This window comes from Encephalitozoon intestinalis, chromosome II (assembly GCF_000146465.1).
Source record: "Encephalitozoon intestinalis ATCC 50506 chromosome II, complete sequence".
Taxonomy (NCBI): domain Eukaryota; kingdom Fungi; phylum Microsporidia; family Unikaryonidae; genus Encephalitozoon; species Encephalitozoon intestinalis.
In genome coordinates this window covers 149949-175776 of record NC_014416.1, presented here as the reverse complement: position 1 = coordinate 175776, position 25828 = coordinate 149949, and the positions used below count along the sequence as shown (strand labels likewise).

At 39.1% G+C, this 25828-nt stretch overlaps 20 protein-coding genes and 1 non-coding gene across 21 annotated transcripts; 6 read left to right on the top strand and 15 right to left on the bottom strand.

Moving 5' to 3' along the window:
- Positions 1–379: 379 nt before the first annotated feature.
- Eint_021500 (uncharacterized protein) lies at positions 380–2497 on the bottom strand (the record flags this gene model as incomplete). The annotated part of the gene is made up of 1 exon (XM_003072460.1): positions 380–2497. One exon carries the CDS (start codon positions 2495–2497, stop codon positions 380–382), a length of 2118 nt encoding a protein of 705 aa, XP_003072506.1.
- Positions 2498–2626: 129 nt separating this feature from the next.
- On the bottom strand, positions 2627–3901 carry Eint_021490 (ATP-dependent RNA helicase; the record flags this gene model as incomplete). Its single annotated transcript, XM_003072459.1, has 1 exon — positions 2627–3901. The coding sequence occupies one exon, from the start codon at positions 3899–3901 to the stop codon at positions 2627–2629; it is 1275 nt and encodes a 424-aa protein (XP_003072505.1).
- Positions 3902–3985: 84 nt separating this feature from the next.
- Positions 3986–5086, bottom strand: Eint_021480 (uncharacterized protein; the record flags this gene model as incomplete). Its single annotated transcript, XM_003072458.2, has 1 exon — positions 3986–5086. One exon carries the CDS (start codon positions 5084–5086, stop codon positions 3986–3988), a length of 1101 nt encoding a protein of 366 aa, XP_003072504.2.
- Positions 5087–5132: 46 nt separating this feature from the next.
- Positions 5133–5438, top strand: Eint_021470 (putative transcription initiation factor TFIID subunit TAF12-like protein; the record flags this gene model as incomplete). The annotated part of the gene is made up of 1 exon (XM_003072457.1): positions 5133–5438. One exon carries the CDS (start codon positions 5133–5135, stop codon positions 5436–5438), a length of 306 nt encoding a protein of 101 aa, XP_003072503.1.
- A 72-nt stretch (positions 5439–5510) lies between these two features.
- Positions 5511–5681, top strand: Eint_021465 (uncharacterized protein; the record flags this gene model as incomplete). The annotated part of the gene is made up of 1 exon (XM_009163564.1): positions 5511–5681. One exon carries the CDS (start codon positions 5511–5513, stop codon positions 5679–5681), a length of 171 nt encoding a protein of 56 aa, XP_009161828.1.
- A 100-nt stretch (positions 5682–5781) lies between these two features.
- Eint_021460 (alanyl-tRNA synthethase) lies at positions 5782–8376 on the top strand (the record flags this gene model as incomplete). Its single annotated transcript, XM_003072456.1, has 1 exon — positions 5782–8376. One exon carries the CDS (start codon positions 5782–5784, stop codon positions 8374–8376), a length of 2595 nt encoding a protein of 864 aa, XP_003072502.1.
- A 105-nt stretch (positions 8377–8481) lies between these two features.
- Positions 8482–8563, bottom strand: Eint_021450. The gene has a single exon. It is a non-coding gene; the product is annotated as a tRNA-Leu (tRNA).
- Positions 8564–8646: 83 nt separating this feature from the next.
- Eint_021440 (uncharacterized protein) lies at positions 8647–9198 on the top strand (the record flags this gene model as incomplete). The annotated part of the gene is made up of 1 exon (XM_003072455.1): positions 8647–9198. The coding sequence occupies one exon, from the start codon at positions 8647–8649 to the stop codon at positions 9196–9198; it is 552 nt and encodes a 183-aa protein (XP_003072501.1).
- Positions 9199–9334: 136 nt separating this feature from the next.
- Eint_021430 (prenylated rab acceptor 1-like protein) lies at positions 9335–9805 on the top strand (the record flags this gene model as incomplete). Its single annotated transcript, XM_003072454.1, has 1 exon — positions 9335–9805. One exon carries the CDS (start codon positions 9335–9337, stop codon positions 9803–9805), a length of 471 nt encoding a protein of 156 aa, XP_003072500.1.
- A 78-nt stretch (positions 9806–9883) lies between these two features.
- Eint_021420 (Vesicle coat complex COPII subunit Sec24) lies at positions 9884–12025 on the bottom strand (the record flags this gene model as incomplete). Its single annotated transcript, XM_003072453.1, has 1 exon — positions 9884–12025. The coding sequence occupies one exon, from the start codon at positions 12023–12025 to the stop codon at positions 9884–9886; it is 2142 nt and encodes a 713-aa protein (XP_003072499.1).
- Positions 12026–12160: 135 nt separating this feature from the next.
- Eint_021410 (Kin28-like Ser/Thr protein kinase) lies at positions 12161–13087 on the bottom strand (the record flags this gene model as incomplete). Its single annotated transcript, XM_003072452.1, has 1 exon — positions 12161–13087. The coding sequence occupies one exon, from the start codon at positions 13085–13087 to the stop codon at positions 12161–12163; it is 927 nt and encodes a 308-aa protein (XP_003072498.1).
- A 45-nt stretch (positions 13088–13132) lies between these two features.
- Eint_021400 (uncharacterized protein) lies at positions 13133–14764 on the bottom strand (the record flags this gene model as incomplete). Its single annotated transcript, XM_003072451.1, has 1 exon — positions 13133–14764. One exon carries the CDS (start codon positions 14762–14764, stop codon positions 13133–13135), a length of 1632 nt encoding a protein of 543 aa, XP_003072497.1.
- A 74-nt stretch (positions 14765–14838) lies between these two features.
- Positions 14839–15660, bottom strand: Eint_021390 (conserved hypothetical ATP binding protein; the record flags this gene model as incomplete). The annotated part of the gene is made up of 1 exon (XM_003072450.1): positions 14839–15660. The coding sequence occupies one exon, from the start codon at positions 15658–15660 to the stop codon at positions 14839–14841; it is 822 nt and encodes a 273-aa protein (XP_003072496.1).
- Positions 15661–15718: 58 nt separating this feature from the next.
- Eint_021380 (uncharacterized protein) lies at positions 15719–16279 on the bottom strand (the record flags this gene model as incomplete). The annotated part of the gene is made up of 1 exon (XM_003072449.1): positions 15719–16279. The coding sequence occupies one exon, from the start codon at positions 16277–16279 to the stop codon at positions 15719–15721; it is 561 nt and encodes a 186-aa protein (XP_003072495.1).
- Positions 16280–16367: 88 nt separating this feature from the next.
- Eint_021370 (RAB protein geranylgeranyltransferase component A) lies at positions 16368–17654 on the bottom strand (the record flags this gene model as incomplete). Its single annotated transcript, XM_003072448.1, has 1 exon — positions 16368–17654. One exon carries the CDS (start codon positions 17652–17654, stop codon positions 16368–16370), a length of 1287 nt encoding a protein of 428 aa, XP_003072494.1.
- A 133-nt stretch (positions 17655–17787) lies between these two features.
- Eint_021360 (WD40 domain-containing protein) lies at positions 17788–19014 on the bottom strand (the record flags this gene model as incomplete). Its single annotated transcript, XM_003072447.1, has 1 exon — positions 17788–19014. The coding sequence occupies one exon, from the start codon at positions 19012–19014 to the stop codon at positions 17788–17790; it is 1227 nt and encodes a 408-aa protein (XP_003072493.1).
- Positions 19015–19092: 78 nt separating this feature from the next.
- Positions 19093–19275, bottom strand: Eint_021355 (uncharacterized protein; the record flags this gene model as incomplete). The annotated part of the gene is made up of 1 exon (XM_009163563.1): positions 19093–19275. One exon carries the CDS (start codon positions 19273–19275, stop codon positions 19093–19095), a length of 183 nt encoding a protein of 60 aa, XP_009161827.1.
- A 35-nt stretch (positions 19276–19310) lies between these two features.
- Eint_021350 (Ercc4-type nuclease) lies at positions 19311–20765 on the bottom strand (the record flags this gene model as incomplete). The annotated part of the gene is made up of 1 exon (XM_003072446.1): positions 19311–20765. The coding sequence occupies one exon, from the start codon at positions 20763–20765 to the stop codon at positions 19311–19313; it is 1455 nt and encodes a 484-aa protein (XP_003072492.1).
- A 35-nt stretch (positions 20766–20800) lies between these two features.
- Positions 20801–22036, bottom strand: Eint_021340 (CAAX prenyl protease 1; the record flags this gene model as incomplete). The annotated part of the gene is made up of 1 exon (XM_003072445.1): positions 20801–22036. The coding sequence occupies one exon, from the start codon at positions 22034–22036 to the stop codon at positions 20801–20803; it is 1236 nt and encodes a 411-aa protein (XP_003072491.1).
- A 215-nt stretch (positions 22037–22251) lies between these two features.
- On the top strand, positions 22252–24168 carry Eint_021330 (alpha-alpha-trehalase precursor; the record flags this gene model as incomplete). Its single annotated transcript, XM_003072444.1, has 1 exon — positions 22252–24168. The coding sequence occupies one exon, from the start codon at positions 22252–22254 to the stop codon at positions 24166–24168; it is 1917 nt and encodes a 638-aa protein (XP_003072490.1).
- A 149-nt stretch (positions 24169–24317) lies between these two features.
- Eint_021320 (prolyl-tRNA synthetase) lies at positions 24318–25820 on the bottom strand (the record flags this gene model as incomplete). The annotated part of the gene is made up of 1 exon (XM_003072443.2): positions 24318–25820. One exon carries the CDS (start codon positions 25818–25820, stop codon positions 24318–24320), a length of 1503 nt encoding a protein of 500 aa, XP_003072489.2.
- Positions 25821–25828: the final 8 nt, after the last annotated feature.

Sequence of the window (25828 nt, the reverse complement as noted above, 5' to 3'; positions counted from 1 at the left end):
ACTTACATTTGGAATACATTATTTATTATCTATAGTCTCTTCTCCAAATTCTACTATCTTATAATCTAAAGTTCCACTATGCCAGAACTTCTTCCAGTATTTCTATTAGAAATTCCTGAGCGTTTGTTTCTTTCTATAATGTAAATCCGATCCTTCTCAAGATATACTTCTATCTTTCTACTAGTTCAACAAATCATGTGAATTCAAATAATCATTTAAGGAGCCAATTTTTAAAACTTTTAATGAAAACGTAGGATGCTATCAAACTGAGCCAAGCCTGATGAAGATACTTTGAAATACTTGTCCCTCAGATCTAAATTCTTTCTGTTAGGACCTTTTTTCTGAATAGTTATTGTATCTAGATAGGTTTGAAAGCAATTTATTCCACGCTAAAGCTTTGTTCTTTGTTTATACTTTTCCTCGTGAGAAGAAGTCCCTGGTTTCTGCTAACTTGAGTTCTAACCTCTTTTGTTTTATCGGTAATCGTCTGAAGAAAAACCTTGAACTTTGGATGGGAAATACATATATCTTTGTGGAGTCTAACCAAAGAAATGAATACCCTTGCAACCAGTATCGCATTCCAATTACAACATTCATGCAATACATTCATGACCTGGATAATGTCGGAAGAGTTCATTAGACATAAAAACTTGTCCAGTTCACAAAAGTCTATATCCATTAAAACATTAAAAAACGTCTTAATGTTGTCACTGGAGAAATCCTTTGATAACTCTTCCAATTCGGTTAGAAAACGGTCATACATCTTATAATTCATTATCTTGGCTACCCTCATAACTTCTTCCTCATTGCTTTCCTCCTCATCTTCTTTTTGAAATTCATATTTGTTCATGGTATAAAGATCAACATTAAACTTTCCACAGGAAATCATCATGTCCTTTCTTATTTTGACCAAGTTTGATTCGCGGTTCTTGAACTCCTTAAGTTTTTCATATCTCTTAAAGTACTGAATAACACCTGATGTAAACATAAACAGATCTTTGTTCCAATATTCTATACTTCTTGAATCGCCAATGAAGCTTTTCCTACATTCTCCAAACTGTGTTCCCCACATCTTAACGGTCTTGTCTGAACCGCATGTGAGGATTTCCGAATTGTCGGGAGATAGCTTCATAGACCTTACTGGAAGAGCATGTCCATAAAGGGTAATTCTTAGATTCAATTCGTTCATACCATATATGTGTACCTTGCTATTTAAGAGACCTATGCAAAGTAGAGATCCGTCTTGAGAAGCTTCTATCGACGATATGGGGTCTTCTACTTCTAATGTTCTTGAAACAACCCATCTATTGTCATAGAACAGAAGGCTGTTATCTTTCCCTACAAGTAGTTCTTGTCTGGTGGCAAAAACAGATGATATAGGCCCTATATTTTCTTCTTTAACTAGGAGATAATTTAAGCCTGAGTAGCAAGAAAGTCCTTCACTCCCGCCAATTACCACATGGCCATTCCATATGCACATGCATTTTCCGTTTTTTATCTGTATGTTTCCAACTCTTTTCATTTCTTTTTTGTCTATCACCCAGAAGATTATGCTTTCCTTCGACATTGTGACAATCTTGTCCTCGCAGGTCTCAAGGCCCAGAATCTCACTTCTGTGAAATCCAAATGGGTATATCTTTCCATCCTTTAAGCACTCCCAACTGTTGTCAATAGTAGCAAACAAAAGCCCTCCATCTGGCATCACATCAAAATCAGTATATCTATCGCTTATTTTTTCAGCTTCAAGATCTCTCAGTACAATCTTATCTTTGCTATCTATTTCATATATGTGTAACTTATTTTTGTTCTGAAGGAACATCTTATTCCCTCTCACTTTGATATTCCTTAGTTTCTTAAATTTGTTGAAGGGACGAGATGTCTTCTCTACTAAATTATAGAAAATACATTCTCCATCCTTGAAAAATATTAAGGCCTCTTCATTGACGGCAAACACGTCTTTTATGGCCTTTCCAAAGATGTGGACGCTTTTTACATGCTTCTCTTCGAGATTCCAGATTCTCAATGCATTATCAGAACAAATTCCAATAACTACCGAAGAATCAGAAAAAAACTTTTCGACACATATGTCATTTCCTTCATACGATATTCGAATTTCCTCTCCAATTAAGTCGTATAAAATGATGCTGCCGTCTGCCGAAGAAGACAAAATATAGTCTCCTATCTTTGAGACTTTTGTGACTCTTCTAGAGTGTGGGCGGAACGATATTATTTCGCTTGAATGCACTTGGATAGCTCCGTTTTCATAGCCTATCACCAATACCCCATCGGAAAAGTCGAAATGGGTTATTCTTTTCTTAAGAGTGGGTATACTCTTCTCAATTTCCGAAAATCTTAAATTCCATCCGTTGAGTCGATTACCCACTGAAATGTACACGACATCCCCCTCCTGTCTAACCAAGCTATTTCTATCGGCCACTTCCCCTGCAACAGACAAATGTGTAAAATCCGGTATGAAATCATCTTCTAGACCTTCCATTCTAAGGACTTTGAAAATTAATTTTTAAACATGCCTACATATCAAAAGTTTTATTTGAAATAAATACATATATTGTGCCAAGCAGAAAGCCGACTCTTTCATACTTCCAAGTCTCAAGATATTTATTTACTAGTCGATCTCTTCTGCAACCTCCTCAAGCGCCTTGATTGTAAATTTCTTTGATGCAAATTTCAATTCCTTTTGGAATTTCAGATATGCCTCCAGCTCTTCATCCCGAACAAAATCCACCACAAACCCAGTCCTTCCAAATCTTCCAGATCTTCCTATCCTGTGAATGTACGTTTGTGTAGATGCAACACCTTTGTATATTGGAAGATCATAGTTCACAATTAGATTGACTTGAGGAATGTCCATCCCCCTTGAAAAGACATCTGTTGTAAGGAGAATTTTGGTTTTTGAAGTTCTAAACTCCTCCACTGCTTTTTCTCTCTCCTCAATCTCCAGATCTCCATGAAGACATGATACTGAATGTAAATCATCTTCCAGTCTTTTTCTTAAGTAATTGACCGTTGCCTTTGTACTTACAAATATAATCATCTGGCTGATTGAAAGATACTCATAAAGTGATTTCAATGCTTTTCTTTTGTTATCTCCTTCTGCCTCTATGTAAAATAACTTAATCTCTTCGGGTTTTCCATTTCTCTCTTCATACATCTTGACGGCATCTGGTGTGTAGAACTCGATTGTCTGTTTCACTTGGTCAGAGTATGTTGCAGAGAAGAAAATAATTTGTGCACCAGAAACAAGCTTGAGTATTCTAAATGTCTGTGTTCCCATCATGTCTTTATCAAGGAGGATATCTGCCTCGTCAAGAACCACCATCTTAATTTCCTTGTGATTAAGCTTCCCAAGGTCAATGAGCTTTAGAATCGTTCCCGGGCTTCCGACCACAACTTCCTCCCTAACAATGTCTGTAGTCTTATTTTTTAATGCCGAAAAAACCTTCATTCCAAGAGATTCTGCAAAGCCTGAAATAACCTCGGTGACCTGAGTACTTAGTTCTCTAGTGGGTGTAACCACTAATGCCTGGGTCCCTTCCCCAGCATTTACATTTCCAAGGATCCCACAGGTAAAAGCTATTGTTTTCCCAGTTCCACTTTTGCTTTGGACTACAATGTTGTGTCCTTTAAGGATGTGGGGAACTGCAGACTTTTGAATTAAGCTCGGCTTTTCAAAACCCCTGTTGTAAATGGCCTTTAGAAGTTCGTCTGACAAGCCCATATCGGAGAAATGTTCTGCAACCAAAAGCTTTCCTCTATCGGTTACCACACCGCTGACATTTCCATCAAGGCCTGTTTCTATTGCAGTAGTGTCTTGTTTAATCATTGCAAATAACTCTCTTGCAACTTCTTTATCATCCTGAATTAGAGATTTGTCTGCCATGGCTGGGGTTTAAAATACAACAAAATAAATTCTGCCTAAGAAACTCAATCGATAATCGAGATGAATCACAATGTTTTCTTGGGGCTAACTTGATATTTTGATTAATCTATTTAGGATTTCTTCGCATAAGCATGTATTGGAGATGGAAAGTAGATGTCTCGCATCTTTCTTAAGATCTTCAACATGTATACTTTGAACAGTGTTCTTTTCCGAATATTCAATTGAAAGAAGAAGTATGGCTATGTAACATCTGGTTATTTCATCCACACTATAATAGGCTCTTTCAATCAAGCTTAGAGGAATGTCTAAATGGAAATCTCTAAAAAGCAAATTGATAAGTATTATTATCAAAAATCTTTTCCTACTCAAGCTTTTTGAGTCTTTTTCTATTCCTCCCAAGCTCTCTTTTTTTTTTGTTTCGGGAACTGGCAGGACAAGAGACTTCGGGGTAAGTCCTTTCAGCATGTATCTGGGCCTTTTATAATCTTTGTCTTTTATGAACTCCTTTATAACTACTCTTCTTAAACACTGTCTGAAGTTCTCACTAAGAAATAACTTTTCAGCATTTTCCCTAAACATTGTATAATTTGCTATTACTTCGTAGTTTCTACCTTTCTTCAATAGAATGGAAGCAAAATCATCGATAATTCCTAATTCAGGATGCTTCATTAGAAGAGAAATCAGAAACTTGTTCCATTCTATCACTTTTCTGCTTGTACACATCTGTAAGGAAAAAACCACTTTTCTGAGCTCTGTGTGATTAGAAAATTTAGAATACCACTTAATCGGAATTTTCTCTAGTATTTCTGTAATGAAGTTTGCCTCCCTTTGGACACAGATAGAAGACTCTGCCGATATATTTTCCACTTCACACCTATTAAATGCCATCGCCAGGACCTTAAATAAACCCTTGAAATCAACAAGAGAATATGGATTGAAAGTCCTTGATAATATCTCAAGCACCATACCGGATGTAGTTTCTAATACCCCCTTCTCAGATATTACCTGGATTATTTCATCCAAATACCTGGATTCTTTCATGTAGCTTTTGAACTTCTCATCATTTGTCAAGTCAAGTATTAACCTCAAGGATTCCTCTATTTCATTGTTAACCAATCCTTCAACAATATAATCCATTTCATCTGCATATTTTATCTCCCGTATTTTATCTATTATCTCTACCATTTGAGAAAAAGGGGAAAATAGTCTTGTTGAGTTTTTGATCCCCAAAATGAACATCGAACATCACTTTCTTTGCCCAAAAAAGCTCTTGAAGCTTTGTAACAAAAAGATTGATAAGGACGTAATAAGGAACCTTCAGCTCCTAACAGAGAAGTTTTTATCGGATATAATTCATCGATCTGCGCTTCTGTGCAAGCACAAGGGAAAGAATATTGTGGACAATGGAGATATACGATTTATTATTGAAAAGGACTTTGACTACAGTTTTGGAGGAAGAGAGATTCAAGGCTCTAAAAGCCTCCCGACTAGTGAACATCTAGAGAGGATGGCAGAGATTAGTCGCCAGAATAAATAAGTAATTCTGCCGTACCATCGGCAAAAATGAACAAAAAATTTGTCTCCCCCTGGTGTTGTTCTCTGGTCTGGCATGGAAGATGGATACAAGGACATATTGGAGTTTGCTAAAGAGCTAAAGCTGCACTTTGGAGAGGATACAATTGATCAAATGTACAAGCTTTTGGATTCTGGAATGAGCCCGAAGAACCTCATTCAACTTCTTAAAGAAATAAGAAACGAATTATCTGGAAGGATTAGGTAATGGTGTTAGAAAGTATGAATATTTTATTTAAGGCTGTAGTGGATCCTAGATTATAAAAACAAAATAAATATCTATTCATTGTGAAAACTTTTGAACCCTAATGATGTGGACAACGGAAAAGCTACGCCGATCTTTTCTAGACTATTTTGCCTCCAAATCGCACAAGATTGTAAGCTCGAGTTCTGTGATTCCTTTTGAAGATGACAGCCTACTTTTTACAAACAGTGGGATGGTGCAGTTCAAAAAGAACTTGCTTGGAGAAAGGGATGACTTGCGTCGAGCCTGTAGCGTCCAAAGATGTATTAGAGCAGGAGGAAAACATAATGATCTAGACGACGTGGGGAAGGATACATATCATCACACATACTTTGAAATGATGGGGAATTGGTCGTTTGGGGATTACTTCAAGGAAGAAGCAATAGGATTTGCCTGGGAATTTTTGGTCGATGTACTTAAACTGAACAAGGACAAACTATATGTGACGTATTATGAAGAGTTGGATAAAGAAAGTGGAAATATATGGCTCAAATATCTTCCCTCAGAGAGAGTTCTATCGGCTTCTTACAAAGACAATTTCTGGGAGATGGGGGATACGGGGCCTTGTGGACCCTGTACGGAGATCCATTACGACCGAATTGGAAACAGAGATGCTTCTGAGCTAGTGAACAAGGACGATCCTAATGTTATTGAAATCTGGAACATTGTATTTATAGAATACAATCGAACCATCTCTGGCCTTGTTCCTCTTGAAAGAAAATGTATAGATACAGGGATAGGCCTTGAAAGGCTTTTGAGTATACTTATAGATGTTCGATCTAATTATCTGATAGATAGTTTTGCAGTGATAATCAAAGCCATAGAGGATCGATGCAACTTCAAATACAACGACACAGAAGAGAGTATTGACGTCGCCTTCAGAGTTGTGGCCGACCATTGCAGGACCATAGCTGTTTGCACTTACGACAAAGTTGACTTCAGTAATGACGGAGTGGGATATGTGCTGAGAAGAATCCTTCGAAGGGCTGTTAGATATGCTCATGAAGTTCTAGGATTGAAGGAGGGGGTTCTTGGAGAACTTGTTGGGATTGCTGCACATGCAATAGGAATAGAACTCAAGTCTGTGGACTGTGTGAATAAGGAAGAACTCCAGTTTATGAAGACCTTAAAGAAAGGAATTGAAAGATTCCACAAGCTTGCAGAGAACAACGGGAAAATAAGTGGAGAGGATTTGTTTTTGCTGTATGATACATATGGATTTCCAGTTGATCTAACGGAGATTATGGCTAAGGAAAGAAATATTAAGATCGACTACACCAATTTTGAGAGCTTCAAGCAAAAAGCAGTTGAAATTAGTAAGATGTCCAAAGGAATGAAACTAAACATTGATGCAGGCCTTCAGTCCAAATTCCCCCGTACAGATGACTCCTTCAAGTATACAAAGAATAGCATTAATGCCACGTTTTTTTTTGGCATAGAAGGGAAGGAAATCATCACTAAGCCCAATGAAATACCTGAAGGAAGAGAACTTGGGCTTGTATTTGACAAAACCTGTTTCTATGCAGAATGTGGGGGCCAGGTTGGTGATACTGGAAAAATAATATTTTATGATGGAGAGAAGGACGTAGGTGTTTTCAACGTTATGGACACACAAGCAATCAAAGGGTTTGTAGTGCATAAAGGAATATTGGAGGGAAGTGCATCATACCAGGCATTGCAGATGTATGATCAAGAATTGAGAAAAAAAATAATGAAGAACCACACTGGAACACATTTGCTAAACTTCTTTCTACGTACTATAATCCAAACGGAGCAGCGGGGAAGCCTTGTTGATCCAGAAAAGCTTAGATTTGATTTTGAGGGGAGAAAATTAACAAATCAAGAATTAGAAGAGGTTGAAAAAAAGGTCAATGAGTTTATCCAAAGCAACACAGACGTTGAAGCTATTACTTTAGACAGGGAGCAGGCAATGGAAAGTCCTAATATTGTTCGGATGAGAAATGAAGAGTATCCAGAAAAGGTGAGGGTTATAACCATGAAGGCCAATGGACTAACTATTGAAGAAATGTGTGGGGGAACGCATGTAACTAATGTTTCCGACATAGGAAAATTCAGGATCATTAGTGAAACAGGTGTATCTGCCAACACTCGAAGAATAGTTGCAGTAACTGGGAAAAAGGCACAGGAGCTTGATATGGAGGCAGAGATCTACTTGAGCAAGCTTAGCATAGGGGAAGTTGTTAATGTTGATAAGACAATTCCATTATTCTACAGACAGAAAGTTGAAGTGTTGAACCAAAAGAATAAGAAGAAGGGAGAAGAGCTTAGCAGAGCTCAATATGCCAAAAACAAAAAGGAAATTCTCGAACTGATAGCAAAGGCCAAGAATACCTCAAATTTAGATGACAAAACGGTGGTTTATTATTATCAGCCAACAGACTCCTGTACTAGAAAAGATTTGGTTAGATTTATAGGCTTACTTTGTGGTGAAGCCCTTAAGAGTAGTGTTCAATGTCTTGTTTATGTATTTGTTAATGAGGAAACTATCCTAGCTGGAAATGTGTCTGACAACAAAGGCTTAATTGAGAAGATTACTTCAAGATATCCAAATTCCCATGTAAGGGCTAGTAAAGGAATTGTTCAAGGAAGTATTCATACCAAAATGAATTACGAAGATGCCAAAGGTCTGCTTCGTTGAAGAAATAAAATATCGGTTTTCTACCTATTTATTGTTGTGCAGAGAAATCTCTAATGTATTTTTGATAAGAATTCAAAAGTAAGCCCGGAATTCCACCAAGAAAAATGGCTGGAGTGGGGTTCGAACCCACGCCTCCTGAGAGACTGGCACCTTAAGCCAGCGCCTTGGACCACTCGGCCATCCAACCTATGCACTTGCAGACACGGGGCCTTACAGAGTCCCAACCTCTACAAACCCATGAATACCTGAAACTAAAAAAAGCATACCCAAATGGAAGAGGCAAAGACGTTGCTACAAGATCTGTGCGAAAAATTCAAGAATCCGGCCGAAAAGAATATACTCATGGCGCTGGATAGCCAAAGGAAAGAAGAAAGACTGAAGATGGAAACAGTGACCAGGACTCTTCAGGAAAATGTTCAGCTCTTTAAAAAGAAAAACATGCAGCTTGAGGGAGAGGTAAGAAAGTATTCATATACCCATAGTAAGAAAAATGACGCATTTGTGGAGATAAACAATGAAAAGTTGAGGCTTGCTAAGAAGATAGTTGAACTCGAAGACGAAAACGAAAAGATAAAGGCCGGAATCATCACAACAGATAAAAGGATTCAAGAAAAAGAGGAGAAACTCCGAGCACTTTCGAGACCTTCCTTCAACGAAATATATCTTGAGATTGTCAAGGGCTTTGGAACCGAGTTCATTGAAGGTGACGGAAGGAAGTATTGCAGGATTAAGAGCAAGAAAATGGGAGATGTCTTTACTATTGATATTGGTTCGGATGTTTCCCTATTTGAAATAACCAATTCCATCTGGGAAAAAATCTAATTGGATAATTTGTAACAAACGTCTCTTAAGGAGGAAATCTTATTGGTAACGAACAGTGTTTGCTTGAAATCAATCACCTTTGAAACAAATGAAGCTGAATATCTTTAGTAGTTAAACAAAGAAGCCCCTTGAAAACATGCAAGGAGGAATGCACGAAGAAAAGACTTTTCAGAAAAACATTAAGGAGGCGCTTGGGGACAAAAATGCAGCAAGAGACTTTTTTAGCATACGTAAGGCCTCTATCCCACGAGATTTCAGCGTTGCAAAAAGGAGAATCCTTGTGAATCTTGATAGATTTAAATTTCATTATCTTGCAATGTCAAGTGCATTTGCATTGATATATGTTCTTTATCGTCTAGAATTGGTTATACTCATTGGGATTATTGCTGTCACTGCATATGCGTACCAGACGAAGCCAACTCTCTTTAATGTTGAGCTCGAGCCTAGATCCGTATGTATAGCTGGGGCTGTTGGAATACTGATTTTCTTTATATTTTCCAGGGAAGCAATAGTGGGGCTTCTTGCGATATCCGCAGTTTGTGGCATGATGACCCTAGCGCATTCCATGCTGCTTGAAGAAGACTTACAGAGAGATGACGAAGTGTAAAGAGACAACTAATTAAAACTATTTCACGATTTTATTTAAGTTTGCCTTCCCTCCTGGAGGGTAAAAAGGAAACTGTTCCTAAGCATTTTTGACCTTAAAATGAAGCTCACATATATAATCAGAGTAAGAGGGTATGTCGTTGAGTCTGTCCTCAACCATATATCCGACAAATTCAACCTCCGACCCACCTTTTCCTTCTTCCACAAATATAACTGGAAGTTCACTATCATAGTAAGTGTAGAATTCATCAATCATCTTATCCAGAACTTCGTTTTCCTCTGTTTTATCTCTGAATATAGCCTCCTTCAGAGAAATATCTACGTCTTTTCCAATGTAGATATATATCTTCTGAGAGTTGTCTAAGATATATATTTCTTCAGAGTTAAGCGACTCAACATTGAGTCTGAGAGCTTTGACCTTTTCCAGAGATTTGTCTATGTAGAAATCGGTAAATGCAAATAGGCGCGGATAAAAAAACCTGAGATTTTCCTCGACAGTAAAGCCAGTCACTCGAGACATGGTATCTGTGCTTATGTTGTTGGAAAAACAGCTATTTTTCACCATTGCCTGGTATATCAAAGGGATCAATTTGATAGATTCAGGAAGAACAAACTGGGAACTAGACGCCTCTTTGCAACAGTTATCCCTATAATACTTAAGAGATCGGCTAATCGAGTTTTCTACCTTCTTACAATGTTCCTTGGCAGTGCTTTCGTCCATTGCTATGTATTTTGCATATATACATGCCAGAGTGTCAAAGCTGAGGCTTGCATAGACCTCTGAAATTCTCGACGATCCTTCAAAGCTGGAATTCATCACAAGAACCCTACTTGACCCGTCAAAAGAGTAAAATCTTAGTATCACCTGGACATACACTTTAGACTTATTTTGGAGCGGCTCTTCCAAGGAAAAGGTCATTCCAAATGCAGTTTTATCATCCATATGTGCAAAGTCCTGAAACCCTAGATGTTCAAAGACTGTATTTCCATAAAAACTCAATTTCCTTATGGCATCCGAAGTCTTTGCCTCGACTTGCACTTTGTATGAGCTCTTTGTGACTCCTAGGTTTAGGAGGTCTGGGCCCAGCTTGCTGAGGGATTCAAGGCTATATATAAAACATTTACCTGTAGTGGAAGCACACAGCTTGGTGGCAGATGTCTTTTGTGTTGAAAAAACATTTAGCGAACATCCCACCTCGATGAGTTGCTTTGCCACTTCCTCATATTCCACCTTGTCTTGAATATTCGAAAAAACCGCCATCTTTGAGCCCTTGCAATACCCTGCTATAGAAATTGCAACCCTTAAGCAATCTTCAAATCCATTTTTGAACTTTCCTTTGTCTTCGGATTTTCCCATAACGTACTCCATTAATGATTTCATCAGCCCATCGTCTTCGGAATCCATTAAGAATTCCGGAGAGATAAACGGAAGTTGAAGCCTGTCCGACAGTAGAACCTCTGTAATCATCCCCCCCGATGGCTTTATCAAAGAAACAGTGCTGGAAAACAGGATCACTCCAACTTTCTTAAACAGAAATCGAAAGTTTTCATCGTTAATCAAAAGCTTCATAGCTTTGAATGCATGCTCCATTAATGGAGATGCAGTAGTATCGATTCCAAAAATAAATGCTGGCCCATCAATCATTGTAGTCCTGAAAAGACTTTCTGAAACTATGTTTCCAGCCTCTGGCCTTGTGATTCTTTCCTCTTTCACCCTATCAACATATTCTATTGTGGAATATCTGGTAACCTCGCTACTTATTTTCTCTTTTGCCTGGTTTTTTGAGTTACAAATGTTGCAGTAGAAAGTGTTTCCTTCGATCTTTGTAAATATGTTGACGTAACTTTGGCATTGCCAGCACTTCATAGAAATGCTTTTGTCCAACTCGGTTGCCATAGCTTTCTGATTGAAAGGATTGAGAACTAATCCAAAGGGAATTTCCATTGACTCAAAGGTATCAGTATCCGTAGGAAGAGTATACATTGTGGATCTCAGAAGATTAGGATCTGTGTTTGTTGTCTCGGTAATAAAGCAATTTGTTGTGCTAAGAGGTGGAGGTTGGACTGATGTATCAAAGGAAAAAAAGGATGCTTGGTCCTTCTCGAGTTCTGACGGAAAGTCTGGAATTTTCATCTTTGGCCTTCTCTGTCCCTCAAATGCTTTTGGAAACTGTTTACTCGTTTGGTGCATGGCCTGGGATGCAAAATCTCTCGAGTGCATTATTTGAAGGGTTTTTTGTTTTCCGGCCAAATGCAATTAAGTGGAAATAAACCTAGAATCCATCTTTTTAGCTCTTTTATATAAGTCAGTATAGCTATATCATCATAACAAGTTTTGTACGAAAGACCGTATTTCTTAGACAGGAAGCTTTCCCATGGGTGTTGGGGATGGAAATGACTTGAAGTATGGATGTTTTATGGCATCGTCACAGCTTATTCTATTGCCGGGATTCAGAGTAAGGAGTCTTTCTAGTAAGTCTATTGCATCTGAGGACGCAGCCGAAAACAAAGGACGCAAAGACGTTTTCTCGTACTGATGAAACTCAAGAAACGAGGGTAAAGTAGACAACCCCGGCCATTCTTTTTCTTTAGGTGTTCCAAGAGCCCTGAAGATCATGTCAAGCTGCTGGATATCTGTGTCTCCAGCAAATAGAGGAACTCTTAAAAAAAGTTCTGCAAACACACATCCCACCGACCACATGTCGATAGGGCTTCCATAATCCCTTGATCCTAAGAGAAGCTCGGGTGCCCTATACCATCTAGTTACTGCCTGAGGGGTCATCTTGTTTCCTATTCCTCGGGTAAGTCCAAAGTCTGCAAGCTTAACCATCCCCTCGGCTGTGATAAGTATATTGTTCGGTTTTATGTCCCGATGGATTATAAATAGTTTGTGGCATTCGTAGACTCCCCTCAGCACCATTAGCATCCATGCTTTAATGTCTCCCGGCATGATGATTTTATCAGGATTTCTTATTACATTTTCAAGATTGGTCTCGACATATTCCAAAACTATATGGATGCACTTGTCATATATAAAAGTGTCGAGGAGCTTGACAACATACTTGCAACTTATTCTCTTCAAAGCCTTAATTTCTCTTATGGCACTTATCTCGTGTCCTTGAGTGTACTTGTTTAGCTTTATCTTCTTTATCGCTACAGGCGTATCCTCTATCTTTGTACCAGAGTCTACAAGGGGCTTGTCCTGAGGAAGACATCGATATCCAAGATATATCACGGCGTATGTTCCCTCCCCTAGTCTTTTCTCCTTGATATACGTTTTCATCCAGGGAAACAAAAACTAAATCTAAATACGGTTGGAGTATGGCATTTATTGATCTTCTAAAAAGGCTCTTTTGTATAAGGACATCATCACCTTATCTCCGGATTTTATTGGATGTGTGAAGTATCCCTTGAACATCCCCTTTGTACCTATCGGCTTCTTTATAAACCCAGTAATCTTTCCGCTTCGCATATACAGCTGAATGTTTCGGAAGTACATGACTTCTTCCTTGCTATTAAACATGCGCTTGACAAGACTGTATCTTTTCTTGTTTCTGAACGGGATTCCTTGAAGCACTACCTCCTCAAAAATAATCCTGTCTCCTGTAAATCCATTCATCCCGACGGCAACAAGCGTTTCCTTAGATAATTCCCCCAGAGCAGACTTCTTGTATAGGAGCACTCTGGATAGGCCAAACGCCATTGGCCCAATAAAGCTAACAACCCCAGACTCAAGTTCTTCTTGCTTTTTGAAAACTCTATGGTTTAAGTTTCTTGTGATCATAGGACGTATGTCAATAATCCTATGGCCTAGATCAACCACCATACTTTCCTCCTTTAGAGGTTCTATTCCTTCAAAATGGAAGTTGTGTATGGTCTTTCTTTTTTCATATTCGTAACATCCAAACACCACGTATATCTGCTCTTCAATAAGTCCTTCATACCTAAGCTTTATCTTAACCATTTGGTCATTAGGAATTATGCTATCTTGTTCAGTTATCAGCTTTTCAGCTCTCCTAAAGTCATCAAAAAACACAAGACTTTTGTAATGGCTTGGGAAGTTGTATGACTTGAAGCTACATGTTGAAAGATTTCTTATTCCTCTATACTCAGAGTATTTGTCTATAAGAGATGGCCGATCCTCAGTAGATGATTCATCAGTGGTAAACTCTTCACTTTCATCATTTTCCTTTTCTTCGTATTCATCGCAGCCAGACTCCAAGGACTCCGAGTTGCAATCAGACTCCAACTCTTCACCTTCTGCTAGAGAAGTCTTCTCAATGTCAACACTTACACATAAATCCTCTCCTTTATATAGCCGATCCGTAAAAATCTCCTCAATAGTCATTTCATACCGTCCGTTAACAACTACCTTGTCACTCAGGAATCCACGCTTTAGAAAGCCCTCGACATAGAAGTATTCTCCATCAGAATAAGCATTACTTGGAACAATATACGGCCTCTTGCAAACCGACGTGTTCTTAACTCTCACGTTGCTCAATACCCCCATAAGTCCATCTATCTCAACTATTCGCTCCTTTGGGAAGTGTTTCTTCACAACTTTTCTAGCCACATCTTTAAATCTCTGGTTGGATATGCAGAATAGACAGCTTGGAACAAACTTCTTGATTATTTTAAGCTTACTGTCATCAATCTCATCTGAGTTAATAAAAAATACCACTATGTCGCTTGCTCTGCAGAGGTATCCAATATGGAACTCACTAACTCCACAAGTCTCTTTGAATAGATAGTTGATCTTGTACTCCGGTGAGAAGAATAGCCCTCGATTCTCATGCAAGTACTTGTCGAAATAGTTTCCACAGCCTCCTCCTAGAGAAACAATTGAAACTACTCTGTAGGGCCCATGAGGTAGAGAGTATGCAATCTTAGATTCCTTGATTCTGGAAATACTATCTATGCTTTTCATCTTGGTTCGATTCCTTCTATCCTTAGCTTTCATAGACCGCCAGGGGATCGCAAATCATAAAAATTTGGTCGAGAAGAGAACTGCTTCCGCAAGCATAGACTTTGTCATTATTCAAATTTATTTTCTGGATACTTCTCATTCATAATTTGGTTAACAGCATCGAAAAAGTCGGACTTCCCACTTCCTGTAGACGAAGAAACAGACACAGTCTTTATCGAGTTATAAAACTCCTCGAAATGGAGGGCCATGGATCCTAGAATAGGAGAAAACATATCTTCATCGTTCAACGAATCCCTAAAGCTTTCATAGTCGCTAATCCATTCCTCAAGAAGCTCACTTCCTGACAAGTCCTTCTTATTGAAAAGGCATAGTGTCTCAACCTCATATCTGCACATTAAAGAAGCTGCATACATCATATTCGACATGAACACAGCATGCTTGTGCGAAGACACAGAGTCAACCACATATACAAGAATAACTTCTCCAACGGTTTTCAACGCCTCAATCAGTACATATCCTGGCGATGACCATGTAAAGGCCTCGATCTGCCCAGGTGTATCTATGATGATGTACTCTTCTTTTATTCTGTCAATGTATTCCCCTATATTCAAAAGAAATAGGTTTAAACATGTATTAATTCCTCCGTTTGGCCCTAACTCGTACTTCTCCATCGTCTCGTGATAATCCACAACGTCCCTTATGTCGAGGTTTAAAGGCATCTTTGTATTCACCACTGCTGGATCAGTATTTATAGAGTATATATGCGAATTTAATCCTGTGGCTGGATCTATCGTGCAATTGTCTTGAGAAATCCATGAATATAATCTTTGGCAAAAAGTTGTTTTTCCGCTTCCTGCCATTCCAACCACCACAAAAATTTTTCTTCTTGTTCCATCCTCTTCCTTCTTTTCCGATTCTATCAAGCTCATAGCAGGGTTCCTGGGAATTCTCCATTTCATCATGCTGAGATCCAAGAATTCCATCTACTCATCCTGTTCTTGTAATTTCCTCTATTGTTAATCTCAACATGTCGGCCTGCTCAACACATGTCTGGACAAGCCTCTCAGTGGCTTTAACAAAAAGAGAAGAGTCAAGGCACCCATCAAAATGCACCTGCATGATTCTTTTCTTGTGAATCATATACACCATGTGTAGAGGGAAAGAATTCAACTGACTTGTAAGCGAAATGTTATTCTTGTCAGCATATACAGTACTAGAACAAATGGTATCTATGATCCCAATCCCAGATAGTATGGCACATACGGAAAAAGAGTTTACAAGACAAGAAAACAAGTCCTCTCCACATCTCACAGCATGGAATGTCACTTTGATCCTTGTAGATCTAGTTTTTGTTGAAAATAACGACTTTACGATTGAGCTAACTCCTGAACGAATCTGCAGAGGTAGTCCCTCGGAGAAATGTACCTCGGTTTGTGGCTCCGTCTCTCCTTTTTGCTCTAGATAGATGCAGCATATAACTGATGTTTTATTAGTCTTCAAATAGCAAGACGAAAGAGCCCCACTTATCATCCCTGTCTTTATTTCCATAAGGGCTTTATGAAATCCAATAGTTGTAACCTCGCTTCTAAAGATTAACAAGCCTCTTATCACCGGAAATTCAGAGGTGATTGGCTAGTCAACAAACGTCTAGCTTTTTGCAAATCCTTTCTATCTCTTCATAAATGTCCTCAAAGTGGGGGGATTCGTCCACACCCTTTGTAAAAACTATATTCTCCATGTCTTCCGCTTCGTATACCGGCTTTACATCAATGAAGTACCTTACAACATCCCCCAACCTCTCCAAAACAACCTCTATCTCTTTCTCAGGATTATCTGTTTCTCTCACAGTACTTATAATAACCGCCTTATAGCCTTCAGGCGTAGACTTCTCCTCAGATCCCAATACAACAACAAAGATGTCATTCTTCCTTCCAAGCTCTCCTTTTAGGAAGATCACCTGGGCTGAAGAAGCTCCCTTTGTTATATCAACCGAATCCCCTCGTACTATACATATTCCTCTTATAACTTCATATAAAACAACACTTTTCTGGAAATAGGACTGATCTGAAATTATCTTTCCTGCCTTTATTTTCAAGATTTCTTTGTTGACAGGTTCTCGAACTAACAACTCCATCTTTGCTTCATCGATTTCCAGCATCTCCGCATTTATCATTATCTCCCCTCCCTTTGTACAGCAACTTCGCGCAAATCCCTGAGCAATTTCAGAAAGCCCATATCTTGGATATAAATAAGGTGACTCCATCGAGTTTTCATAGCATATAATAGACCTTACGTACGTTAAGATCTTATCAAACGTCTCTTTGGGATGTCTGTCCAGATAGGAATCGTCAAGATTCAAGGCTATTCCATGCCCTATAAGTTCCATCGATTCTTCCGTAAGTCCATACTCCTTGAATTCTTCTCTCATAGTACTCTTGAATTGATAAGACTTGCCCTTCATTGCGGCTCTTGCATAGTCCCGGACATTCCAAAAAAACCTCATGACTTTTGGCTTTTGCCATATTCCTATAAGCCCAGTGGTCATGGACTGAGCCTCGTTCGTCGGGACAGAATATAGCTTTCTTTTCCATAGAAAAGATCCGGGAATTCTACAGAACTCTAAATATTCATCAATCCCATACCTGACTAGCATCTTCAGCATCTTACTATCCGCAAGGAACAGCTTCGGAGTAAGATCAACCGAAAATTCGGAATCATAGGTTTTCAGTTCGGGGACCATGTTTGAGCTCCGAAAGTACGTCTCTAATTCTGTGTATCTCAGCGTTGCAAAATCCGATCCGTACATCGGATTCCTATCTATTAGAATAACTTTTTTATTCTTTCCAGCCAAGATACATCCAACCGCACACTCTACTAGCCCCGTTCCAAGAATAACAAAATCGTATTCGTACTCGGTAATCATCCAGGATTTGTTTTTATTTTTTCTCAATTGTAGTTATCCAACTTTCTAGGATAAACAGAAAAAGCCCAACAACATATTTAATAATAGAAGCACACAAACATTTAAATATATATTTCATGGAGGGAGACCCACACTACAGTCCTGGAATGGCTCCTCCATCAGAATTGTTTTCTTCATCAACAAATCCTCCAACAGTAGATTCAGCATTCTCGTCTGGCCTTGGTCTAACCCAAAATCTTACGCTTTGATCTACAGATCCAGATGCTAGGATGTGTCCCACAGGATGGTAATCTAGTGACCACACAGTACCCTCATGGCCCTCTTCGATAACCTCCAAAGGCACCTGAGTATATGCTTGCCAAAAGTAGATCCCTCCTTCCGTACCTCCGCTTACAAACATATCTGGAATACAAGGATGTATTCCTATTGATGTAACTTCCTTTTTGTGATTCTTGTAGGTAAACACATCAGCCATTGTTCTAATGTCCACCATTTTTATCACCTGGTCCTTTCCTCCTGTAAGGAGATAGTTTTCATCGCCCATCCACTTCAAGGCTAGTATTGTATTCTTATGATGATGTAGAGTGCATAGCTCCTCTGCAGTACGTGGATCCCACATCTTAACCAAATTATCCTTCCCTGCACTTGCTATCAACGATTTATATCTGTGCCATTGTGCTGCTCTTACATCCCAGTTATGACCTCTAAGGACTGATTCCTCTTTTGCTTCAATCGAGTCCCAAATCTTTATTGTTGAATCGTCCGAAGCCGAGCAAAACTTACTATCGTTGTGAGAAAATGAAAGATCTCTTACTGCCTCTGCATGTCCTTGTATTATTTGTATATTGTTCATCGATGGATGCCAGTACTTAATTATCCCAAAGTTGTCCGAGGATATCAAAAACGAGCCCGAAGGAGACCAAGCCATCCCTCTAACAGGTGATTCATGTGCCTGAAGGATAGTTTCAAAGTTGCATCCATAGCCATTCCACAATGTGAATTCCCCTGTAGCTGTTCCGCTCATTAGTCTTCTTCCATCAGGAGTCCATCTGACAATGTTAACAGGGCACTTGACTTTGTTGACACTGACATGCTCGATCTTTGTCGTAAATAGGCTGGATAAATCATTGTAGCATAGCTCTGGGGATTTTAGGTTAAGAATCTGTGAGGAAAGTTCAAAGCTCGTGTTGACTTGTAGTGGATCAATTCTCCTTTTCACTCTTTGAACACAAATACCCGATGTATAGTCAACTACCTTCCTTTCCTGTAGGACTCTCATCCTCTTTCCATCGTAGACAAACTTTGGATTCTGAAATCTGGCGTTTATCAGTTCTTTTATGTTCACTCCATCTTCATTCATCTAATACTAACACAAAAGGGTCCAGAAAGAAAGCCTACGTATAGGATACATATATTTAATAAGAGATATGGGAATGCTCTAGTTCCTGGCCTTTTTTTGAGCTTCGTCTTCCTTATCGTGGATCTTTTGCTTGCTGCAGTAACTGAAAATTCCTTTCTTGCAAAAGTACGTCGAAAACGACACCTCTCCATCCCCATTGTTTTTTCTCTCCGCTCTTTGCATAAACTTTAGTCCTTTCAACTTCTCGCTGATCCCTCCCATCCTGGGAGCAAAATATTTCCACTTATCAATCCGTGTCACTTCAGAAAAAAGTCTATTATGTCATTTCCATTCTTTCTAGATATTTTTTTTCCGTTTATTTCAAAGTCATAAAGCTTGTTTACTCCATCAGCTTTTACTCTACTTATTAGTCCCCCGATTGTCTTATACCGTTCGGCCAGTATAAGCGCCTTTTTATGGCCTATTCCTTTAATAGAGAGAAGAGACATGTACAGCAGATAGGTCTGAGTTTTTCCTTTCGACTTAGTGCTTTTATCAATAAAGCTTTCATAGCTCATCTCCATCTCTTCGTCAGGATCTTCTAGACATTCACTGGATTCTTCGCAATGGTCTAATTTGTTCGAAGTCTTCTTTTTTTTCTCTTGTTCCTTTTTCACTTCGTAATCTATCATACGGATCACTGAGCCTGTCTGGCCTATGTCTTCTGTCTCCATGACAATGAATCCCTCCAGCCTAGTTGCCGCCATGCACGATACTATAGTCTCTTTACCTACATTTTGCATATGGCTGTTCTTTAGTCCTTCTACAATATAAAAAATCTTTCTTATTCCTGTGTTTTTCAGCCTGTTCTTTTGCTCTTTAAATCTTCCATCTACTATGCTACTTACAAGGTCGCTTCCTCTTTTCCTTTCGATTATCGAGCTACAAACCCTCTCGCCTCTGACCCAAAGAAAATCCCCTACCTCAAGAGCTCTTGTCTCGTGCCTGATTTGTTGAGATTCAAAATACTCTTGGAAAAACAGCCTGGATCTCCTACTCTTTACTTCCCTAGTATCTACCAGAAGTGTAATCTCGTCTTCCTCCTCAACAACAGATGTATTTGCAAACATTGTTGCTGCTAGCTCCCTTCCTTCGTCTGTAAGGTAGAATTTCGATCTTCCCTCTTTATACACAAATCCCTTTCTAACTAGTGTTTTCATGGATGACCAAGCAGAATGTCTTGATCCAAAGTCAAACTCTGAGTCACAGTAATTTCTTCCTATCCGTGCTATCTCATGCCTACCAATCCCTTCTCTTATCCATAGTGCTTTCATTATTCCATAACTTCCTGTTCTATATCCAGGAATGTATTTTCTCTTCTTGGATATGTTGTCTTTCTCCTTCTTGTATTGTTTATCCTTGGAATCGCTCTTCTCTGTGCCTTCTTTCCATAACTTTCTTTTGCTTTCTTCATATGCCCTCGGTGAGAGAACATTCAGATACTTCTCAAAATCCTCCTCCGTTTTTATGTCTTCTAGAATTCTTCTGTCTATCAACTCCTGGATCTTTTCAATTGTTTTAGCTCCAGCCCACTTGATGTTCTTCAGGTAGTCCAGCGAATAAAGAGGTCCTTCTATTTTCTCTAACTCTTGGGCCATTTTCTTGTAGCAATGCCTCGACTTCATATTTTTGGATAAAGATAGACGATACAAGAAGTTCACTGCTGATTTTACCAGTGGAGCTAAATCTATGCAAGCCTCTGCCATCTTCATTCAAGGGATCGGGCACCAAATAAATACTTAAGAAATTACTTGATTTTATTCATCTCGCCTTCAATCAGGTTGATTCTTTCAATCAAAGTGGGATGTGTGTGCATTACAGCTGAATAAAGCGGATCAGGATCCATATTACTACTATTCTTTTCAAAAAGCTTGATAAGCCCTGATGAAAGCTCCTTTCCATAACCAAGGGACACAGAAAACCTATCTGCTTGTCTTTCAAAGTATCTCGAAACAGAGTTTTTTATCATGTCTATAGGAACGCTGAGAGCTCCGATTATCATGAGGAAATAAACACACCTTATAAGCAGTGGCAAATCCTTCCCAAGTATGAAGTTCCCAAAGGAACGGGAGTTCATCAAAACATTCAATATGAACAAGTAAAATAGCTGAATCAAAAGAACCATAGATGCCATCTTAATGACATGGCTATGCTTCCAATGCCCAAATTCGTGGCACAGAATGGCAAGAACCTCCTCTTCATTTGCCTGTTTTAGCAAAGTGTCGTACAGAACAATCCTTTTTTCCTTAGTAATTCCTATGAAGTAGGCATTCGAATGGCCAGATCTCTTCGAGGCGTCCATAATCAGTATCTTATTGGCACGAAACCCAACCTTTTCTGCCAATTCTTGGATCTTCGTCTTAAGATCCGATTCTTCCATCTCCTCAAACTTATTAAATATAGGCTGAATGGCAATCGGATATATAATAACAAGGACTATCTGGAAAATGGCTATGAAAATCCATAGATAGATGCAGAAGAATGTTTTCTGGTATTTCCGAATAATGCTCATTACAATATGTGAAAAAGGAGCAAATATAACAGTGATTATAGCCGTCATCTTCACGAAGTCCAATAGAAATGTTGGAAATGTGGTTTTGTTGAATCCATGTTTTGCCTCAATGTAAAATGTGGAAATTAGATCCAAAGGAAGGTCAAAGAGTCTTTGGAAGTGGGCGAATCCTAGCAAGAACAATGTATCCCCATAGTAACTATTCATAAAGTATTTGATGCTGTACACCTCCTCCAACACTCCTTTCTTGATCAGATATATATCCCTCCCAAGAAGAATTGTGAGCTCGAAAACGGACATAAATAGCTTGTCTCTATTGTATTCCTTGGTCTTTTTTATCTGATCCATTGTAGCCAGCCTAAGGTATGTCTTGGATGGAGGCTTGAACAACTGCCTGAGCTCACGTATTTTCAAATAAACCATAAAAACATAGTTCATTATGGAAATACTTAGCAAAAAGTTTCCTGCCATTAAGGGTAGGCTTTTTTTGAAATAAACATATAAATAACTTAAGCTGCACACCTCCTCTAAGTAAATTCAATATAATGATATTAAACTTCCTTTTAGGGATGACTCTTAAGATGACATCTCACCAATAACCAGGAATGATTATAGAATAATTTAGCTTGCACAATTTAACTTAAATAAACTATTACAAATGTTTAAAAGCAAAAAACAGGTTAGAAATGGAGATGGCTTCCGGGGTAAAATTGCGCTATATTTTCCTTGCCGCTTGTACAATAATCCCCGTAAGGGCTTCCGGAATTATGGATCCTGGCTCCCGAATGAGTTCAGAACTTCTCGAGGTTTCTTTTGTAAGTAAGATTACAAAGGATAGCAAGATTTTGGTTGATAAGGTGTTTACTAAGCCTCCAGAAGAAATTGATGAGATTCTTAGAAACATGCTTCGAGAAAATAGATCTTTTGAAAAAGAGGAGGATTTTTGGAGGTTTGTAGATGAAAATAGTTTTGAGCCAGAGACCGAACTTATATTTGGTAAAGATGATAAAGAGCTTCAGGCAGATATGCCCAAGAACACCTCGAGCTATATAATCAAGCTTGAGGAAAAGCTTTCAGATGGCTCCAATCCTCTTTTCCAGACCAGCCAATACAAACAATCTATAGCAAACTTGATTAGAATCGGGAAAGAACTCGAAAATGCATGGGGTAAGATCTACGTAAGGCAGAATAGGTTGAAGAGAGGACAGTATTCAACGATGATAAAGGTCAAGAATCCATTTATTATTCCTGGAGACCGATTCAAAGAGGCTTATTATTGGGATAGTAGCTGGATCTTAGAAGGACTTGTCAGAAGCGGTATGGAAAAAATTGCCGTGGGAATGGTGGAGAACTTTATAGGTCTGATAGAGCAGTTTGGATTCATTCCTAATGGACTTAGGACATACTATTTAAACAGGTCTCAGCCTCCATACTTTCCTCAGATGCTTCTCACTCTTTATAAACACTTACCATGGGAGAAGATAGAAAACACTATCAAGAGGGGATTGGATGCGGCAGTAACAGAGCATACTTTCTTCATGACCCAAAAAGTTGAAAGGGTTGAAAAGAACGGAAAGTCGTATGTACTTAATGTTTACAAGGTTAACGATACTACGCCAAGAGCAGAGTCTTATAGTGAAGACAGGGAAACTGCAGAGCAAAATAAGAGCAGAGATGAGAAGTACAGAAGAAGAGCAGAAGACATTTATGCCGACTTAAAAGCCGGAGCCGAATCGGGATGGGACTTTTCATCCAGATGGCTAGGCTTAAGCGGGCAACTTGATTCCATAAGAGTCTCCAAAAGGATTCCTGCGGATCTGAATTCAGTAATGTATGCCAATGAATGTATCATTTCGAAGCTATATGAGATAATCGAAGGAAAAAACTCCAAGAACTCTAAGTACTTCAAAGAAAAGAGCGAAGAAAGAAAAGATGCCATTAATAATGTGCTATGGAACGATCAACAAGGTGTATGGAATGACTTTGATATTGAAACAAGAGAGCATACATCTCCTGGGTTCTATGCCTCAAACTTAATGCCGATGTGCTATGGGATCCCTCCTCCAAAAGACAAAGGTGTCAGCGTTTACCACATTTTGAATATGTTTGCAGAAGATATATTTGGACATCCGGGAGGGATGCCTGCAAGTGGATCTAAGAATAAGGACAGTACCTTACAATGGGATTTTCCCAACATGTGGCCTCCCCTTGTGCATATAGTGGCGTTTTTCTTAGAAAGAGTGGGTGAGCGTGAAATGGCATTACATATGGTTAGATCCTACTTAGAAAACATATCTGTTTCTACATCCGTTGTTGACGAGACAAAGAGGGGGATCTTTGAAAAATATAGTTGTGAGATGGTTGGGTCACCTGGATATAAGGGGGAATATACGGCGCAAGTCGGATTTGGATGGACTAATGGAATTGCCATTCATTTTCTCGACCGCTTTTCTTCGGAAATTGTTTCTCCCAAATCCCACGAGGAGTCGTATAAAGAAATCAAAGCTCTGCTGGAAAAAAGGATACTTGATAAGGCCGAGCCCAAAAACCATACTCCAGAAGGTTGTCTTCTCTTGGAAGAGAGATTTCAGGTTTTAGCATGACTTCCAGAGGGGCGATTGGGCCAGGTACGGCCCTTCTTCCATTGAGGAGAAATATCTTTTCTTAATATAAAGAATTATTCCATGGAATGTAAATCGGTTAATATTTCCTTGTCTTTTTAATAATTATGGTAGCGACAGAGACTTGTAAGTTAGTAGGATCTTCCAAATAAAGCATAATGGATAGCCTTCTGGTTGCAGTTGATACATTCCATTCCATTGCAGGACTTTGCCTCATAAGGAATACATAAGGTCTTTGCCCCAGTCGAAACTACATTTCCGTTGGGCCCAAACTTTGTGGTTTTAGATTTAATGTTGGCTTCACATTTATCAACTCCACACCACGGTGCCATTATCATTTTTTTGTTTTCAAGAGAAGACATAAACTCCTCGAAGCTTCTTACATATGAAATTCTCCTATCTCTTTCTGTGGTAGCCCTACTAAGCATATCGTTGTGCATGGTATCTATTTCCTCCATTACTGTCTGCCCGATATCCTCCACAGATACCTGCTTTTTGGCACGGGTGTCCCTTCTAACTAAGCAAGCTTCCGAGTTAGCCATATCTTTGAACCCAACCTCTAACCTTAACGGAACCCCTCTTATTTCCCAATGATTGAATTTGAATCCAACAGTTACATTATTCCGATCGTCCACATGCACACGAACGAAGTTTTTGAGCTGGGCATGTATTTTGCTTATGTATGTGCGTAAACTTTCAACGTCCTCTTCCGAAGAGGATGCTGTTATCCCACAGGGAATAACAACAACCTGAATCATAGCTACTCTTGGGGGAAGCACCAACCCAAGGTTGTCCGAATGTATCATAATTGCAATTCCAATGGATCGGGTGGTTAGCCCCCAGGAGTTCTGGTAGACAAAGCTGCTATTTTCGGATCCTTCTTCTGTGTCGACCTTAATATCAAACATTTTTGAGAAGTTCTGTCCCAAGGAATGGGAGGTTCCCGCTTGAATTCCCCGGCCTGATCCAGGGATAAAGGCTTCAATGGACGTGGTGTAATCTGCTCCCCCAAACTTCTCGCTTTCTGACTTTCTTCCTTTTATCACGGGAACTGCAAGGAGCTCCGAGTATATTCTGGAGTAAAGATCCAGAATTGCAAAAACCTCCACATCCGATTCCTCTTTCGTCAGAAAAGCTGTGTGCCCTTCCTGCCATAGAAACTCCTTCCCTCTTATAAAAGGGAGGGTCCCATGTAGCTCCCATCTCAGCACACTACACCATTGGTTTATTTTTAGAGGAAGATCTCTGTGGCTTCTTATCCACTTAGAAAAAGAAGGATATATTATTGTTTCGGATGTAGGACGCACGGCAACTGGATCTCCCAAGACCTCATTTCCACACTTAGTAATCCATGCTACTTCGGGGGAAAAATTTTCCACATGGTTCTTCTCTTTTTCAAGCGTCGACTTGGGAACTAGCATGGGAAAATAGCATTCTTGGACACCAAGTTCTTCAATCTTTTCGGTAAACCATTTCTGGATACACTTCCAGACAAACTGTCCCTGGGGGCGCATCACATAGCATCCTTTAATCTCGTAGTAATCTATCATCTCTCCTTTTGTTATAACCTGTACATACCATTCGGAAAAATCTTCTTCTTTTTTGGCTGTTAGCCCAAACTTCTGTTTAGTCATAAAGGGTG